A 19,341-nucleotide genomic window follows, 5' to 3' on the forward strand; every position below is an offset into this window, starting at 1 on the left:
TAAGATTTTTGCTGATTCTGATTTTAATATCTTGTAGAAGAAGAGAGCAGTGATCCTTTAAACTCAAGCTTTGCTGACTTGTGGGGAAACTCTGAATGCAGGAGTCTTAGAAAGAAATCTTCCAACTCTTCATTTGAAGTTTCGGCTACTCCTGATGTTTCTGCAGCTGGATTAGGAAGCTCTCCATTCTTCACAGATGACAGCAAGAATTTAAGTCCAAAACAACCAAGTGGCAAACATTTACAAAAAAGCCTGATTCGGCCAAAAATCTTCAGCTTGGCACGGGATTTTCTAAGCAAAGAGGCTGAATTTGAAATGCCCTCTCCACAAAAACACAGTGATCTTCCACATGCAAGCAAGTTGGACTATAGATGTTCTTCAGAAAAATTGATCCATGTGGAATCTGCTGAAAGTTCCAGCATCCTCTCATATTCAGAAATGGACAATGACTACATTGCTGATTTCCGTTCAACTAATTTAAACCTTTCCTCACTGAAAAGTGATTGTGCTTCAAGTAGCAAACAACAAAGAAGATCCAAAAGGAGATCAAGTATTAGACCGAACACTTCAGCATTATGCCGAAGAGAGTTTCAGAATGACTTTTTGCCAGCTGTGCTCACTCCTACTAAGTCTGCTGTAGACCAAGATTCTTCTTACGAAGATTATTTTTCACCGTCTAATTTAAATAAAAGTAAGGTAGAAGTTACCCTTCCTTTTCCAAACCTGCAGAAATTGCAGAGTCCTAGTAGAATGGTTTACAACTGTAGCCCTTCTCAAACTAAGCAAGAGGCAGTGTTGCAAAAATCCAATACGAAAGAGAAAACTGTGAGCAGAAAGAGGAAAAAAATGGCTGATAATAATGAGAATATTGCAAGAAGTGACTGCATGCAATCTGTATCTTCTCATAGTAAAGACAGTGCAACTTTAAACTCTGTGTTACCAGGGGGAAAGATGAACACTGTAGAAAGCCCAGACTGTCTTCTCAATCTTAACTTTCAGAAAAAGATGCCCATAACCACTGAAAATAGATGCTGTCTTACACTTGGTAAGTTGCTACTACAATGTGGACAGCTAGAGAGATCAGTGGATCAGGAAAGTCTGGCACCAACACCTTAGAATGGGAACTTGTTTTCCAGATCTCATGCTATGTATTGATTATTTCAATCAAAATGTATAGTTGCTAAGTGTAACAGTGTTATGCATTCTGAATATGGATTTCAAGATCATTCTTAAAATCCAAAATCAGACATACTTGTATATTAACTAGTGATCCTTGAGGAGAGTGAACTCCCAAGAACTATATCATTTGAAAATTCCTTGTCAGTAACTACTTTGAAAGGAAATAAAGAAATGCAAAATGGTACAGAGAACTGAATTTACGGAAGTGATCGGAACATTCTGGTGCAGATTTCTGACTTTGTACTGTTACGTACAAGTAACTTGAAACTCTGTGCCTTCTTTAGCATTGTTAAATCTGGAAACCTCTAACACTGGGCTGTGTCTTAAAAACTCTTGACAAATAACACTGATTTGCTTGAACTTTGCTTAGAAGAATGTTAGTGGAACTGTAGATTCTACTGATCTAAATGTCTTTGAAGCAAATACTATGGTTACTGATAAAAATGCTGCTCTGGTTTGATATCCAGTGATTGAGCTGTCTAAAAAGTCATATGAGCTGAGCAGTTACTTTTAGATTTTAACTGTACTTTTTGATATGGAACACAATTATGAATAATTTCACTTTGTGTATAATGTTAGCCACACTTATACACGGGAGGACTTGTTTAGATATTTGAAAGGGCAATAAATGATAATGAAAATGGATACTTGTTTTAAATGGGTTCTGAGAATGGAAGACTTCTTAAATGTTTTGATCATGGACACTGAAGGTGATCATTATTGTGAAGAGCACAACTACTTAAAATGAGCCCGCTTGTGGGGTGGGCAGAATACAAATATGATATAAATAAAATAATAAATTTTGAATGTCTGGTGTAAACAGATTGATTGATACAGGAGGTTTGACTGTAGTATGAATAAAAAAGCCTTTCAAGTGTATGAGAAACCTCTCGTTTTTAAATCCTAATAAGCACTTGGGCCTTGTCAGGTATTACCTTACGCATTATGGAAGCTTGCTTAAGGCATGCTACCTTTCTATACTGCTCTGGAAGCATGCTAAAATCCAGGTAACATAGGGAAAGTTTGCATCACAGTTCTTTTCCATAGCAGCATTAACTTAGGCAGCCATTTCATTTTGACTGCAGCTGTTTGTCATATTATTCCTTTATTTTTCTAAAGCAGCTGGGGCAGAAAAGAAACTTCCTCTGGATCTCAGCAAGGATACTTCAACCAATTGCTTCAAAATTTAAACAGAGATCTTATGTTTTTCAAATGGCATTTTATTGCCATTTAATAGTACAACCCTTGCCACTGGCCAGTGTTCCCATCCTGCTTCTTTCCTACATCATCATCCAGGTCGTTGAGCTTAGAATCGGTGCCCTCTTAAGGTCCTCGTTCCTTTCTCTCCCTACGTAATTAACAGGGTTGCAACCTATGAAGACGTTCATGATGTATTGCTTGTGGAAAATCGCACATAGGGAATGAAAAGTACAAAGCTCTGCAAATTATGACTGGTTGTCTAGCGGCCAGTGATGCTTAGCTGTCAAAAAAAGCAAAGTATGCCTTATGTATGACTTATGTTGCTGTTATTTGTGCTATCCTGTAAGGGATTCTGCAGGAGAAATGCCTTTATTTGCTGTCAGTAGCTTTTAAAAAACTTATTCCTGCAATAAATGCCAGAAGCTTTTTCTGCTAGATGCCAAAATTTATGGTTACCATTCCAATCTATTGAAACAGTTCCTCTGGAAGTCCAGTTATGTTTGCGATTATTTCTATAACCACTAGGCAGAGAATCATAAACATTTCAGCTAGCACTTCACAGTTGCCAGAAGGTACAGTGTATATATATTGGCAAGGCTTAAAAATGAAGCTATGTATTTAAGGCCAGTATCCAAAGAATAAGTAAGAAAGAGAACTGCGTGTAGCTGGAATGTACCTCTGCGAAAGAAATAGTTTGTTTCTTTGACAGTGTGAAGTTCTATGGTGAAAAAAAAATCAGTTTCATACAAGGTGTTTTTCTATGTGTATATGCCCCTTCTTTGTAATTCAGCTTGTTACAAAATCATAAAAAACTGATGACAAACCGAGCTGCTTGAAATAAACTTCAGTGGCAGAATTATGTTTTCTCTTACAATAATTATGAAAGTAAGAGTCTCTGTGCACACACACAGGGACGCTTAAGTGTAGGGAGATGCAATGTTAGCTGGGAAGCATAGTTTACCTCTCTATATAAGAGTAATTTAAAAATACAGAGCCTTCTCTCTCTCAGAGGATTTGTTAATTTCATCTTTTCCTCCCCAAGAGAGGGAGGTGAAACTGACAGAGCTTTCCCAGGCAGAGATGAAATTAACAAACCCTCTGAGGAGCGATCTCAAACTACCCTTATACTCTTTCCAGCTTAACATTGCATCTCCCTACACTAGAGCATCCCAGTGTAAGATGTCTCGTATAGAGACTCTACATTGGATAGCAATGAAAACAAGTTCTTATTTTTGATCATAGAGTACAGGCAGTGGGAGTGCATATTTCTTTTTTATTGGTTGTCATTGTGATTTATATTGAAAGATTACAATTCTCTAGGGAAATGAGTTTGACATCTGATTTTCTCAAACCCACAGAGTTTATATTGAGAAACCTGTGAGGAGTTTGTAGACGTGGGAAATTTGGACTTTCCCTCCATTGTCAGTCTCTTTATAGTGTGTTTTTAGTCCTATTGCAAATAATGAACATACATAAGGTAAAAAGTAACCTTCATTTAAAATACACACAGATACTGAATAACTTCTTCAGACCTCTTTAGATAGAACTCTGTAATTATTTACATTTCTGTTATTTCATTTATACCCAGCCTTTGTGCAATAGGTTACTATGAGTGTGTGTGACTGGCCCAAGATCACCCAGCAAGCTTGTATGACAGAGCGGGGATTTGAACCTGGATCTCCACTACACCACATTTTTATTGCCATTTTTTAAAAAGAGTTAAAAAAGAAGTTAAAACTTGCAGACGAAACTGGCAAAAATGTCAAGTTTTTTTAACAAATCTGTCTAAACTTTGCTTTTGAGAATCTCCTGCTGTGAATGTAATAGATTTAAAATCCTCTCATCCAGCAAAGGTTATTAGACCATAGCTGGAATCAAATTGTATCCTTACATGAGGGGTTTGCGATTGGAGAAGCCTCCTATTGGCGGAAAGAGCTAGTTTTATTCAAACAAAAGATTTAGTGGAAGGGAACCATTTGATCCAGCCAAAGGAGAAAAACATTTGTGTAATCAGAAGAGCAAGCACTGATTCCTTTGGGTTCCTCTGTGAGAACTAGCACATAAAGCTTATTGCAGAGGTCTGTGTGGCTTGTAGAAACAACCAAAGAACCCACAACAAATATCTTTAAAAACATGTGACAATGTTCTGGAATATGGGTAAATATATGGTTATACTATTGCAGTTTTGCCATGTTGCATCTAATTTTTCTCATGTTCAAGATTAACTCTGAATAAACTTGGTTTCTAGGAGATGAGAACAAATTTTGCAGGTGTGATGTCAAAGATGGTTCATCTGAATCTTTTCATAATCAATCACATGAACTTAAAGAGAAATTAGAAACCACTGGAAAAATCAAAAAGGTGAGTCTGACGAGTCAAAATATCCAGACAGCCTGATTCAACTAGAGGCCTGCACTCATGAGCAGGAGTATGGAAAGCATGTATAGCTGAATGAGGGTCAGTGTTTACTGTTACTGCATATTTTGTTCCCAGTTTTTATTTATTTTTAAGATAAATTTTGATCTGGTAGTTTTCTATAACTTGAATATCAGGGTGTATTTTATAATAGCAGTCAACAACATCAGTTCTAGTTTCTGAAGGGTGCCTGGTTGTGTGGGAAAAATCCTGCACATTTAGGTTCTGTTCCAACCTTCAGATCAATACATGAAAGCTGGGAACAGGGGCAGCAGCATAAGCCCAATCCCCCTTCCATGTGTTGATTATAAAGCTTTTGAAGACATAAAAAGGATGTATGGGGAGGGGGGGATCTTTGGGATCAGGGGCTGTTCAGGGTACAAGTCACAAAAGATTTAGTAATCAGTTCAGTGCTCAGGCCATCTCTAAAGCTCGAAAAGATGAGCTGTAACTAGTAGATTGGATTGTCTTGTAGTCTTCAGAAAAACTATAAATATAAAGCCATGTTTTTACATTATTATTAGATTGCCTGATTAGACACTTTGAAACCTTGTTTTGATCAAAAATGAGTACTTTGGTTTTTTTAAAAAAAATTAAGTATTTTTTTAAAAGCTCTGAATCAAGACGTGATTTGTATTTGTATGCTCATAACTCTAAAAAAAACCCCTGAGAACAGAATCAGAGATCCCAAGAGCCTGTTGTGTGTGCACAGAGCATGTTCTGCTTGTTCCTTCCAGCTGCAGCCATTTTGTGCTCCATTGGCTGTGTTTTAGAGGGTCACCTTGGTTTCAGGAGATTCTTTAATAGGCACAAAGGGCTTGTTAACTTCTGCCTACACAGGTTACCATCTTCAGCCTTTCGCATCTTTTCTGGTGAATTTAAAGAACTGCATATTAAGCAAAGAACTATATAATTAGTAAAAACACAAAAAAAATTCTTTTAACAAAGCCTGTTCATTTAAAAGGACGCATGTCTTCCCTTGTAATAAATATACTAGGCCAGTAAACCTACAGTTCAAGAATCCTATTATCCCAGTCAATTTATCTATATTTTGCCTTGTAGGCAAAAGTTTTAATCTTCATATATTCTACATATTCTGTGAAACTTGTAACTGTACCGACTTAATGAATATTCATATTTTTAACTTACTGTTCTTTTACATTTTTAGCCATCGAAAACATTAGTCATGACAAGTATGTCTTCTGAGTAAGTACAAAATATTTCTGTTACTTTCTACCAGTATAAAATCGGAGGTTAAATATGCTTCATCAAATCACAGAGGTTCAGTCAAGACCATCTTCCTAACTCAGTGGTTTGGACTAGGAAATTAGTATGGTGTATAGATTGCCAAGATACCTGAAACACCAGCCTGTGGTTAGTGCTTTCAGTACCAGTGTGGTGTGAGAGCCAGCATGATGTAGTGGTTAGAGTGCTGGACTAGGATCTGAGAGAACCAGGTTCTTATTCCCTCTCTGCCATGGAAACTCGCTGGGTGACTTTGGGCCCGTTACACATTCAGACCCTAACCTACTTCACTGGATTGCTGTTGGATAAAATGGAGGAGAGGAGAATTATGTAAGCCACCTTGAGTTCCAATTGGAAAGAAAAGTTGGGTATAACTAAATCCCAGAATACTCCATTTGAGGCTATGAGATGGATTTTCTTTACAGAGAACAATGAAACTTACAGAAAAGGACTTTCCCCCTTCTGCAGTCTGCTTAGCCCTCTGCAATTCTGCTCCTGCTGGTCAGGAAACTCAGGGCTGTGGGGGAAGGGGAATTCTGTGGTGCAAGGAGAAATGGGGGCGGGGGGAACAGCCCTCTTTGCCAGTATAAATACTGGTCCAGTAGTAAAAGTCATTATAAGGACAGAACAGCATCTTTGGATCCAGCATAGTTTTCTATTCTGGTTGGGAAAGAAAACATGGCAAATTATGGTTAATAATAAACAGGAAATGAAAAGGGAAAGCTACATAGAGAAGGGAAGCCATGAAAGCCTACAACTTGTTTTTGAGATTCTCAGACTTCAGGCTGAAAGAGTGTCTGAAATGCATGTACTGAATATATGTTTATAGCTCATAAACATAGGTTAAATCCAGCAAATACTGAATGGAGCTCAACCCAGAACAGGTCTATTTTGCATCCCCTGTCTACCATGACTCTCAATAAACTGCTCCTGGGTGTCAGGACACTCTGTCGAACAGCATGAGATGTGGTCTAGGAGGCTGCAGATTGAGGGAGAACTCTGTGGACATTTTAGCCTCCCACTTGCCAAATGAAAGTGCCTTGTACTCACTCATATAAGGGCTACTTTAGATCCACTCCACATAGTTATAAATGAAATAAATAATTACTGTTGTGGCAATCATCCCCCAAGTTCTGCTTGTCTTCAGGGCTATGAATTAATCCTGGGGAATTTACCTTCAAACAAGCCCTAGAGACTAGTCAGCCAATCAGAGCCCCTGGAACTTCCCTGGTTGGGAGTAGGGGTGTGTATCCTGAAAAAATTTGGGTTTCCCGCTTCAGGTTTACCTGAAGCGAGAAAAAAATTTAGAAATACCAAAAATTCCGAAGCGTCAAGCGTCGCTTCGGAATTATGGTATTTACTTGCTTTGGTATGATCCATAAATATTCAGAGCATACTGAAGTGAGGGGGAGCAACTCTCCCACCTCCCCTGGGGCAACCTCTCCACCCCCCACCCACTTACTTGGCCAGAGGGGGAGGGGGAGAGTGATCAGCTGGGCAGCAGTGGCAGCATGCATGGCAGCACGAGTCTGCGACAGCCTGGAGCCGGCTCCTCTGCCGCCACACTGCCTCCTCTGAGCCTGCAGGGCAGTGGGGAAGGCCGGAGCCGCCGCCTCCGGCCCTTCCTGCTCCTCAAATGGCTGCAGCAGCCATTTGAGGGGCAGGAAGGGCTTTCTCCGCCTCCTCCGCCGTTCTGTGGCCCCATAGGCGGCAGGGAGAGCCAGAGCCACTGCTGCCGCCAACGCTGCGAAGGTAAGTGGGGGTGGGGTGATGTTTAAAGGGCCCTACCACTGCTTGCAAGCAGCGGTGGGGCCCTTTAATTTAGCCCCGAAGCTTTCCGAAGCATTATGAATGCTTCGGAAAGCTTTGATTCAGGATTTCCAAATCGGGGCCAGCATGCTGGCCCCAGTTTGGAAATCCTGAATCTTTATGGGTTGGGTCCGATTCGGGTATTTTTTCCGAATCAGATTCCCAAAGTGCACATGCCTAGTTGGGAGAAGAAGTGTGCCATCTCAGTTTAAAAAGGAGAAAAGGGATACATTTTCCTTTGGTTGGAGCTTTTGGTAGCCCTGGATAAGAACAAGATAAGTTAGGCTTTGGGGGGGCCTTTTAGTTAGGATTTGGGGGCACAATAGGGTAGGAACCTTGTTTTAAGGAATTAAACAAGCATCCTGTAAATAGAGTTGCCAAGTCTCCTTACTCTCCTGGTGGGAGGTGGGGGGAAACTAGCATTTACCTTAACCTCCTGCAGCCCCATGATGACATCACTTCCAGAAAGTGTCATCACTCAGGGGCCAGGAGTGCTCCTGTGCGTTGCAGTGGGCCAATTTGGGTGCCAAACAGGCCCAAATCAGCCCACTGAAGCGTGGAAGTGCTCCTGGCTCCTGCACAATGACATCATCCCCATGAATGATATTGCCGTGCCACCCCGGGAGCGTGCCTGGGAAGCCTACTCTCCTGACTTTCCACCCCACCCCCCAACTGGCCCAGTGAGTGGTGGTGGGGTGTGTGGTGTGAGAGCAGAGGATCCCTATGAAAATCTAACTTTTGGAATTGGTACAGAGGTCAGGTTCTCTATAGTTTAAAAAGAACAGCCTAGTACTTGATAAGAAATCTGTCAGCATGGTAAAGTGGTTACAAAGGAACTTTGAATGCTGAGGAGTCCTATCTGGAGGAAAAGGAATTATTTTCTCTCCTGAATTTCTGTGTACATGTTAACTTAGGCTCAGTTTCAACTAGTTAACTCCTTACTGGAGGAAAATGTAACTTCTGGGAAGTGAAGTTGCAAGCCATTTGTACATTTGTGCTTATTATTCATTTCAAATTCACACTATAACTTTATCTGTTTCTACAACTTACTTCCTGTAAATAAATCTTTGCTTTTTCTATTCCAACTATGTCCTATCTGTCTAGTAAAATAGCTGTGGGAAAGAGGTCCTAATCATCTCCCTATTAACTTCCACATTATTAGGGTCCCAAAGACCCTTTAGGGAAAAGAAAGCTACATGCTGCCATCCTGTTAATAAAAGCTTGTGTCTCCCTTTTATGGATATTGTGGCAGCTGGAATTTAAACAGAAGGTAAAGCGAGGCCAGAGTACAGACAGTATTCAGTAAAGAGGCAGCTTACTTCAGAGGTCTCCCCATTCAGTTATCTTTTCTTATCTTTCTGCCCATCATAATAGGGCAGCACTACAAATTAAAGTCACTGACATTCAATGCTGGTAGCCGCAATATATTTTTTAAAGGGGGTGAATGCCAGGTGCTAGTAGCCACACACACATATAACGGGCATACTTAACCTACATTACAGTATTGGACTGTCTAGGACAAGAAGGGAATAGTTGAATTTGTTAAATTATAGTTAGTAAAACTAACAATAAAAGCTTACATGTATAGATACTATGATCAGAAAAATAAAGATATGTGGCCATTGATTTAATTTACAGTACTTGGCCCCTAAAGCTGGCTTTGATTCATGAAAGCTTATACCCTGGGAAATGTTGTTGTCCTAGACTTGAATTTAGTTCTTCTACTAAAGACTACCAGGGCTACCTAGCTGACATTATCTTTATTTTGATATTAATTCAAATAATTTTCAAAATGCCCTCATCTGAAACATTGGATTCAGTTAGCTTTACCTAAAACATTATTACCATAACAGATGTTGCAAATAAAGTACTGGATCCAGACTAAATTTTTCAAGACACTTCTCTCCTCCCACTGCAGTTCACTGACCTCTACAAAATGTATATGCCATGAGGGAGGTGTGCAGCAGGAAGAGGGAATAAACAAACAAAAATCATTTATTATTTTATTTTTATTTTATTAGATTTATATCCCACGCTTCCCAAGAACAGGCTCAGGGCAGCTAACATCAATAAATAACAATAAATACTAACTTGAAAACATAAAACCATAAAAGACAAATCAAAAATGACATTACATGTATGTAGTGCAATAAGTATGAGATAAGGCCAGTTTATCAGGATTGATCTAATTCATATTCCCTGGTCATTGTTCATGACCATGTTAATTTAACTATGAACCTCTGTTTAGGCTTTGTGGTAACTTTTATTGTTTGTCGTCGTTCTTCTGTGCAGTGCCACATTTGGACTGCATACATGCAGGCCAGCCACAAAAGAGGATGATCTTTTCTTTGTCTCTCTTTAAAGTCAGAAGAACGCGATTGTTCAAGTGGGAAAGAAGCTGGGAGGCTTTATGTTTTCAAATGAAGTATGTGAAAATACAAGCCATGTGATTGCAGGGAGTCCCCGTCGTACCTTAAATATACTTCTGGGAATTGCTCGAGGCTGCTGGATTGTCAGTTATGAATGGGTAAGTAATGTTGAGTGATTATCTGTATACTTGTTCTTCTTGTTTCAGTAAACAGTGTTGGCACTAATCTGATAAGTTGCCCCGGCAGTCCTGTATAAGACGTATCAGACAGGGTATATAATTATTTAAATAAATACTCGAAATTAATATTTTTCTGTTAGAAGTAAACTAGCTGTTCATTGTATGTAAGTTATTTAAGAGTTTTTTGACTAAATAGCTTGAGTTAGTCCAGATTACTCAAAGATCAATAAAACAAAGTGTTGTTATTGCCATGTTTCTCATTTAAAGCAATGTATTTTTATTTCATGTAAACATAAGCATAGATGAGTGTAGCTTGAAATATGTGTGAAATAGTCCCCCCCTGCCCCCCACAGTGGGATGCCTTGGAAACAATTATTTAATTAATGTCTGGCTTTAAACTGATACAAGGTGCTCACTGTTGTTGTTGGTGATATTATTAGTAGTAGCATTATTGGTGTTATCATCAGTATATATAATTCTAAACCTGGTTCCATCTGTGAATACTTAAATCTAGATATTGGAGCCATTAATTGAAAAGAGAGATGTTTCCACAAACCTGAGAAACGCCCTAGGTTTGCAGAAAAATCTGAAATCTTTTTTTTAAAAAAACATTGGAAGCACCTTTAACTTTAAGAAATGAGTGCCATTAATGGCTGTTGCTGGACAACGATAACCGTATTGCCAGTCTTCAAATCTTGGCTTCTCTCAGTAAAAAGCAGGGGGAGGGGGCAGGGTCCTTTCCAGAGCTGTTTTGGCCTTTGAAGGAGGACTCATTGGTGCCAAGCCCATCAGCAACCACCAGGTGACTTGCTACCTTCCAACTCTCGTGAATCATCCAGGCTTGACTGCTTGCTACTGTTCAACTGCAGTCACCCCATTAAAGTCATTTTGATGTAATGATTAGAGTTTCAGAGTAGGATCTGGGAGACCTAGGTTTGAATCCCCACTCTGCTGTAGAAGCTCACTTGATGAAAATGGACCAGTTACATTCAGTCTAACCTCACAAGGTTGTTGTGAGGATAAAATGGAAGTGCAAAGAATGATGTAAGCCACTTTTGGTCCTCATTGTAGAAAAAGGTGATATATAAATAAAGTGAATAAATATAGTTGAAGATGGAAGACCAATTAAGATACTTTGGTTTATGTGTGGGAAGGAGAGAAGGAAGCAACAAAAGATGAGGATATGGGGACTGCTAGGAGGAGGGTAAGAGGAAACAGTGTGTGGGGTGAGATACTGGGGAAAGTGAAGTGCCACCTCAAGTCCTTGTGGGTTTTTCCTCATGCAGCTTGGTCTATCCCAGCCTAGGGGCCAGAACCACACAGAATTTTCTCAAGGAGAAGCAGTCAGGGGAGGGCAAGAGGGAAAGCTGAAGACAGAGGGGGTGCAGATAAAGGTGGGTGAGAAACAGTGAAGGAAGCAAAGAAAGCAGAGAGGCTATGGGGGCTTTCAGAGAAGAGAATGAGGAAATAGGAGAGGAGGAGCCCTAGGCCTTTTCAAATATCGACAGGCCCCATGCTTGAAAAGAGCCACACCTTGGATTTAATCTTTTTCTTTGATCCTTTGAGGGAAGTTTTTATTTCAGAGTTGGAGATTTGGCATGAACCATGGACAGACCATTACTGTGTGAAGTCAAGAGAGTGAATATGGCACTGATAGGCCACAAAACGTGAGACCCAGCTAAAATAGTCTTCCCGCAAATGCTCATGGATCCTTCTGATATCTAAAATGTGCTGGGAGATTTTAGAATTCCAAACTCAGGCCCTATTGAGGCTGTGGTGGAAGCATGGAAGCCAAAGCTCCTTGAAGCTGTTGACAAGATTACTTCTTGCTGACCCCTCCCTCCCTTGAAGAAGAAATAGCCCTGCGGTTCACTGCAAAGCTGGGTGATCTAAAGAGGACTGGAAGATGTCTGGGAAAATGCTGACAGAAAACTGATACTGAATCTGATAGAGCATGCTACAGAGCCCACTCGAAGACTTATGAGCCAGTTTGGTATAGTGATTAAAGCGCAGGACTCTAATCTGGAGAGCCGGGTTTGATTCCCCACTCTTCCACTTGAAGCCAGCTGGGTGACCTTGGGTTAGTCACGGCTCCCTGGAGTTACCCTCAGCCCTTTGTAAACTGCTTTGAGTGGGCATTAAGTTGTCCTGAAGGGCGGTATATAAATCAAATGTTATTATTATATGAAGTAGCAGTGATAGCTGCAAAGAAATGCTACTTTTCTGCAATCATTGCATCAGCTAAGTCACATCCATCCCAACTATTTAAGGTATCTCAGCATCTTTTGACCCCTAAATCTGAACCTTCCTTTGTTCAAGAACAGACTATTAGCTGTGACACTTGTGGAAAGTTTTTTGCTGATATAGTAGCTCAAATACAGTCTGATTTGGATGCCACCTGTAATATAGGAGAGTCAAAGTAATGCTTAACATACCTTCTGGCATGTTTCTGAATAATTTTGACCCAGTCACAGTCATGAATATTGACAGGATTCTAGCATCTTTGTAGGCCACCACTTATACTCTGGATCCTTGCCCATCCTAGTTACTATGTAAAGGCCACATAAGGGAGTCCTTGATGTCTCCTGTAAATCGATCATTAACTCAAGGCACCTTCCTTCAGCCTCTCAAAGAGGAAGTCATCCGCCCACTACTTAAAACAACATCCTTAGACAAAAATGGTGTAGCCAATTATCGCCCAATCTCTAATCTGCCCTTTCTGGGCAAAGTGATTGAGACAGCAATAGCTGAACAGCTCCAGGCTTTCTTGGACAACTCTGGTGCTTTGAGCACTTTTCAGTCTGGTTTTAGGCCAAGCTACAGTACAGAGATGGCTCTGGCGCTCTAATTGATGACGTCTGCCTGAATGGAGACAAAGGCCTTGCCTCCTCTTGGATCTAAGTGCAGCCTTTGGCATGGCAGACCATGCCACCCTGCTGAGGTATTTAAAGACAGAAGTATGTATCAGGGGATGTCTCTTGAACTGGCTTAAATTGTTCCTCATGGGACAAATTCAAAGGGTTGCTATTGGAGACAAGTTATCTTCAATGAGGGAATGATCACATGGGTTTCCACAAGGCGCAATCTTATACCCCATGTTATTCAACCTCTATGTAAAGCCTTTAGGAGAACTCATTCATAGCTATGGAATTGAATGACATCAATATGCAGATGATACCCAACTCTATATCTCGTTATCCAATGGTGATGCAGTCGCTACTTGACAGCTGTTGTCAACTAGCTGAAAGCAAACAATTGAAATTGAACCGAGATAAGACGGAAGTGATGCAGTTGGAAAGCAGAGATCTTCAAGGACATTGTGCTTCTGATCTTTGATGTGGTTCAGTTGACCCTGGCTGACTCAATTAAGAGCCTAGGGGTTATATTAGACCCAGCATAATGGAATCTCCTATTATGGAGTCACTTCAATGGCTTTCTATCAGTTACTGGGCTCAATTCAAGGTCATGACTATCACATTCAAAACCCTTCATGGCCTCGGCTCCTCATATCTGTGCAACCGCCTCTCCCCCTATTTTCTACTATGGCAGCTTTGCTCATCTGCTCAGGGCCTTCTGCAGATACCACCCTGCAGTCGGGCAAAATCAGCAGCTGCCTGCAGATGTGCTTTTCCTGCAGTAGCCCCCACCTTATGGAATGGCCTGCCTGAGGAGGACAGGAATGTTCCCACTCTCCTGGCTTTCCACAAACTATGCAAATTAATTAATCAAGAGGGCTCTCTATGCAGATTATAGGGCTGTGTTGTAAGAAGTAGCTCTGAGAGATGCAGGGACTATATGCTACTGTGTTGAATACTGTCTGCTGATGTAGACGTGTTTTCCACGTTGCTGAACATGCCATGTAAATTAGGTATGCTTTGTTTCATTGAGATTTCATCTCTATGCTTGGTTTTATGCTTGTTTTTTCAATGTTTTTGCTACCATGCCCTGTTGTATCTCTTTCAGTGAATGCCCTAGCTATTGTTCATTATTGTACTTTGCTCACTGAATGTCCTAGCTGTTGATTATATTGTATTTTCACTTGCACTGTGTAATCTGCCTTGGATCTCAGTGAGAAAGGTAGACTATAAATAAATTAACAACTTCAACAATAATAGCTTAATAGATACTCCCCTGCTTATTGCTGTTATTGATATTGTAGTCTTTTTATTCTTGTTAATATTAAATCTATTGTACTATTAATTATATAAATATTTATGATAGTACTAGAACTTTTCTATGGGTCTTAAGTCTTTATCCTAATTATCCTTACAGCACATACAGCCGTGTGTTACTCTTACAGGCTTTTTAATATATATATTAAATATATATATTTAAATATATATATATATAGCACTTGTCCAATAACGTTTTCATCTTCTTTTCTCTCTCTTACTACACATTCAGATACGGGTTGGGGGGGTCTGATGACTGACACAGCTGGCAGCCGTTCTTGAGAAAGCCTGAAGGTCCCATACAGATGGACTTTACTGAGTGTAGTTCTTCAGTTATTTGCTTCATGAATTCAGGCCAATAGGAATATATCAATAGATTTTATTTATTTTACTCCATTTATAGACTTCTTTGTCCCCAGTGGGTACTCAAAGCAGCTTACATCTTTCTCCTCCTCCATTTTATGCTTAAAACAACCCTGTGAGATAGACGAGGCTAAATATGTGTGACTGGCCCAAAGCCACCCAGCAAGCTTTCATGGCAGAGCAGAGTTAGAACCTGGGATCTTCTAAATCCTAGTCTCACATTCTAACCATTATATCACACTGTTAGCTTAATATTTAGGTTAATGGTATGATAGGAGCAATGGTATGATACTGGCATCACATTTCTAGTGTCACCTTGTTAGGTAGAGATGGATTCAATTATATATTATATCCATATCTATTGTGAATATTAATTAGAAACACCTGTATATTGAATGTCAGAAAACCTTGTGTGTGTTGTCAAATGGAATAATTCCATGTTGTGTGATATATATGTAGTTTTTATGCACACCAGTGATTCATATAAATGAGAGCCAGTGTGTGTATTAGCTAGAGTATCGCACCAGGATCTAGGAGACACTGATTTGAATCCCCACTCTGCTACGGAAATTTGCTGGGTGACATGTCACAAACAGCCTAATACCTCACCTCTGTTGTAGATAAAATGAAGGAGAATAGAATAATTAAGCCACTCTGAGTCCTACTGGGGATAAAGATAGAGTATAAACAAACAGATAATAAAAGAGGAGCAATAATCTTCTAAGAAAGCATTGAACTTGAGGAACGGCCACAGTTCTCAGGTGGTAAGGAGTTAGTCTGTACTTCTGGGAAAGCACCCTTTCTGGTCCCAGGTAGGGGTGTGCAGCCCGAAAAAAATTGGATTTCCCACTTCAGGTTTACCTGATGTGGGGGGAAATTCGGAAATACCACAATTCCAAAGCAGCAAGCTGCTTCAGAATTATGGTATTTTATTTGCTTCAGTATGCTCCATAAATATTCGAAGCATACTGAAGTGAGGGGAAGCAACTCCCCCACCCCTACCTCCCACCCCCTCTGGGGCAGCCCCTCCACCCCCCACCCACTTACTTAGCTGGAGGGAGAGGGGGAGGGTGATCAGCTGGGCAATGGGCTGCGGTGCTGCTGCTGCCACAGCAGTGGCAGCCACAGCAGCACAAGGCTGTGACAGCCTGGAGCCAGCTGGCTCCTCTGCTGCTGCCCCACCTCCTGAGCCTGCAGGGTGGCGGGGAAATCCGGAGCCACCTCCTCTGGCCCTTTCTGCCCCTCAAATGGCTGCGGCGCCACAGCGGCCATTTGAGGGGCAGGAAGGGCTTTTTCCACCTCCTCCGCGGCCCCGCCACTGCTGTCGCGCTGGCTGCAAAGGTAGGTGGGGCTGGGGGGCTGGGGCTGGGGTGATGTTTAAAGGGCCCTGCCACTGCTTGCAAGCAGCGGTGGGGCCCTTTAAACTCAGCCCCGAAGCTTTCCAAAGTATTACAAATGCTTCAGAAAGCTTTGATTCGGGATTTCTGAATGCTGGCCCCGACTCAGAAATCCCAAATCTTTATGGATCAGGTCCTATTCGGGAATTTTTTACGAATCGGATTCCCGAACCGCACATGCCTAGTCCCAGGCAGAGTTTGTTAGACTTTTGCTGACTCTAGAGGGAGGGCCTTCCTTAAGCAAACTTTATCATGGTCAAAATAGTTCAAAGGTGGAATCAGATGCCTAGGGACGTGGTGAGCTCCCCTTCACTGGCAGTTTTCAAGATGAGGCTGGACAAATATTTGTCAGAGATTCTTTAGGCTCATCCTGCATTGGGCAGGGGGTTGGACTAGAAGGTCTGTGTGGCCCCTTTCGATTCTGTGATCCCCAGTCTGGCACTGTCTGGATTGCAGATCACAGGTCTTGCTCTTACTACTGCAAGATGACTCCAGATTTAATGATATTTTCACAGGCGTTTCTTTTTTCTGAAGATGACTGGGCTTCAGCCCTCATTGTTTTTAAAGAAAGGCCTCCCTTTGTGTCTCAACTGCAAGGGCTGAGCAACTGAGTGCTTACAATGGAAGGCTTTGCTGAAGCACTAGGCCACACCTAAGCCCATTGTCTGTGTTGAGAGACAAACCATGCTCAAGCCCTTGGCTAGAGGTAAGGGGCCACAGACGAGACCATATGTAAGCCCCATTGTGCAGGGCTGGAGACAATTGGTGGGTGGAAGCAGGGGCAGTTGATGGCCCCAGCAGTCAGGAGAAAGGATCCTTGGCCTACTTCTCAAAAACAGCATGAAGCCTCATGGCTGTGTGTTCTTCTCCCTGCTCCAGCTGGTAGTTAGAGAGATTCTTACAAGTAAGTCAATGCCAGAGGCTCTTTGAACACTGAAAAAGATATGCTGGGGATTCTTGCCAGGATTATTTTTAAAAGCCAAAAAATAGAACAGCATTAACCAGCCAACAACAGAGAGATTATTTTGGCATAAACGGAATTGTATAACCAGTTTTAAAACATGTAGTCACTGTATAGAACTATTGTGGTGATTGATTTCACACGTGTAGTGGTTTATTAAGGTGGCTGCTTGATAATTAAAATGCTAAGAAATTTTTTTGCTGTGTAGCTTTTAGTTTAGAGCCTGACCCATCCTCCTGACTCTAAACTTGCTCATACATATTTAAACCATGAGACCTCGTGATGTATTAATTTACAAATCAGTTGCAATATATATTATTATACTTTCCAGAGAGAAAAGTGATTTTTAAACTCCAGAAATAGTATGTAAGCCCTTCCCCCAGTATTATTTCTTAATAGTGTCAGGAAACAAGATAACACTGCAGGCATTCAAGTGACTAGTTACAGTGAGCTAGTGTTCATCTGTACACATTGATTTTACCAGAAACTGATTAAAGCCAACATTGATGTTCTAGTATCCCATTTTCTGTATCTCTATTCAAAGAAATAATTTCTGCAGGGGAGCCCTGGCTGCTTCCTTCCTCCTTGGGGCCCTTGTGGTCAGCTCCTCCCCTCCCCCCCCCCATTCTCCCTTTCTGTGTTGGCCCTGGGAGAGCTCCTGGTTTCTCCAGGAGTGGCCCCTTGACCCACCACTTGACAGGGCCGGAGAGGCCATTTCTGCTCTCCCCTTCCCCAAATCTCCCCTTTGCACCTTCTTAAGAGGAGCTGAAAATAAGCTTATCATTCCCTTCTCTTTCCTCCAACCACATCTTGCATAATATGCCTTGACTCCAATGTCTGTCCTGAGGACCCCAAAACCCATAAACTGGTCTTAGCTGGGGTTGGGGGGGGGCACATGCCATTTTCCTTCCCCCTCATTTTCCATTGATAACACCCATCAGCCCTTCTCTCTCTCTCCCCGCAGATTGCAACTTGGGAGCACAGACTCCTGGGGAGTTTTTAAATGTCCTCCAACGTCCAAGTTAGGGTGTTGGTTTTCTTGTAAACCTCCCCCTCCTATCTCTGATTTTACTGTGGTGGGGAGGGAAGTATGTGCGTCCCATGTCAGAAATTTATTAAAGAAGTTCCAGCGGAAAAAGTTCCAGTCAGCCTCATGCTTAGCAGCAGTCATCTGCTGTTTTGCCAATTTAGCTTCTTCCCCCTGGAGCATCTTAACTAGAGGCCTTTTGTCCTCAGGGAAGTCCGCCATATACGTCGACAGCCGCTCCCAGAGGAACAAATTGTAAGACCCCATGATGGCCTGATAATTTGTAATTCTGAAATTCAAAGTGGCCGAAGAATAGATCTTGCCCAGCTGGTCTAGCTTGCGGCCTTCCTTGTCACTTGGAGAGGAGTGTGCACCATAATTATGTTTGGGTTGCACCTCTTCAGTTACTAGGGAAGAGGGCTGTGGATGAGCAAACAGAAAGGCATAGTCCTGTTGCTTTAGCCTATAATAGCCTTCCACCTTGCATGAGGTAGCAGGAGTGGAAGCAGGCCGTTCCCAGACTCCATGGGCTATATCCAATAAGTCCTCCACTGCTGGCAAGGCTACAGATGTTGTGGAGTCAGAGGAAAGCGCCTGGAGCACCTTGCTTCTCAATCTCGAGGCAGAGGATGAGACGTCGAGCTCCAGGGCTTTTGACATTCTGAGCATCTGCTCGGAGAAGAGACAGTAGTCCTCTGTCATGGTGGCAGATGCAGAGTCTCCTACAGCTTCCTCAGGTGCAGGATCAGATGTTAGGTCTGATACCTTCTCGCACTGAGATATGGATTCGACGTCCTCCTCGGAACCGAACACGGAGGGTCTGCCCCGTGAAAGGTGGTGTGAGGAAGTGCTAGGCAGCTCTGACGGAGGACAATGTCCTAGGCTAACAGGCACCGTAGCAGACGGAGCCAATGGAACCGATTGTAGCCATGACACAAATTCCTGCCAGTTAGGAGCCGGTGGTTGGAAAGATGATGCATACGACCATGGTGGAACTGAAGGGACGGCCATCAATGGAACCGGCT

At 41.8% G+C, this 19,341-nt stretch overlaps 1 protein-coding gene across 1 annotated transcript in view; it reads left to right on the forward strand.

Moving 5' to 3' along the window:
* MCPH1 (microcephalin 1) overlaps positions 1-19,341 on the forward strand; it is a 137,809-nt gene that overhangs the window by 25,134 nt on the left and 93,334 nt on the right. Inside the window, exons 8-11 of the mRNA XM_054980151.1 lie at positions 38-1,045; positions 4,628-4,740; positions 5,963-6,000; positions 10,213-10,375. Of these exons, the coding sequence (XP_054836126.1) occupies positions 38-1,045; positions 4,628-4,740; positions 5,963-6,000; positions 10,213-10,375 (1,322 nt within the window). The remainder of the gene's footprint in view (positions 1-37; positions 1,046-4,627; positions 4,741-5,962; positions 6,001-10,212; positions 10,376-19,341) is intronic.

Source organism: Eublepharis macularius, chromosome 1 (assembly GCF_028583425.1).
Source record: "Eublepharis macularius isolate TG4126 chromosome 1, MPM_Emac_v1.0, whole genome shotgun sequence".
NCBI lineage: Eukaryota > Metazoa > Chordata > Lepidosauria > Squamata > Eublepharidae > Eublepharis > Eublepharis macularius.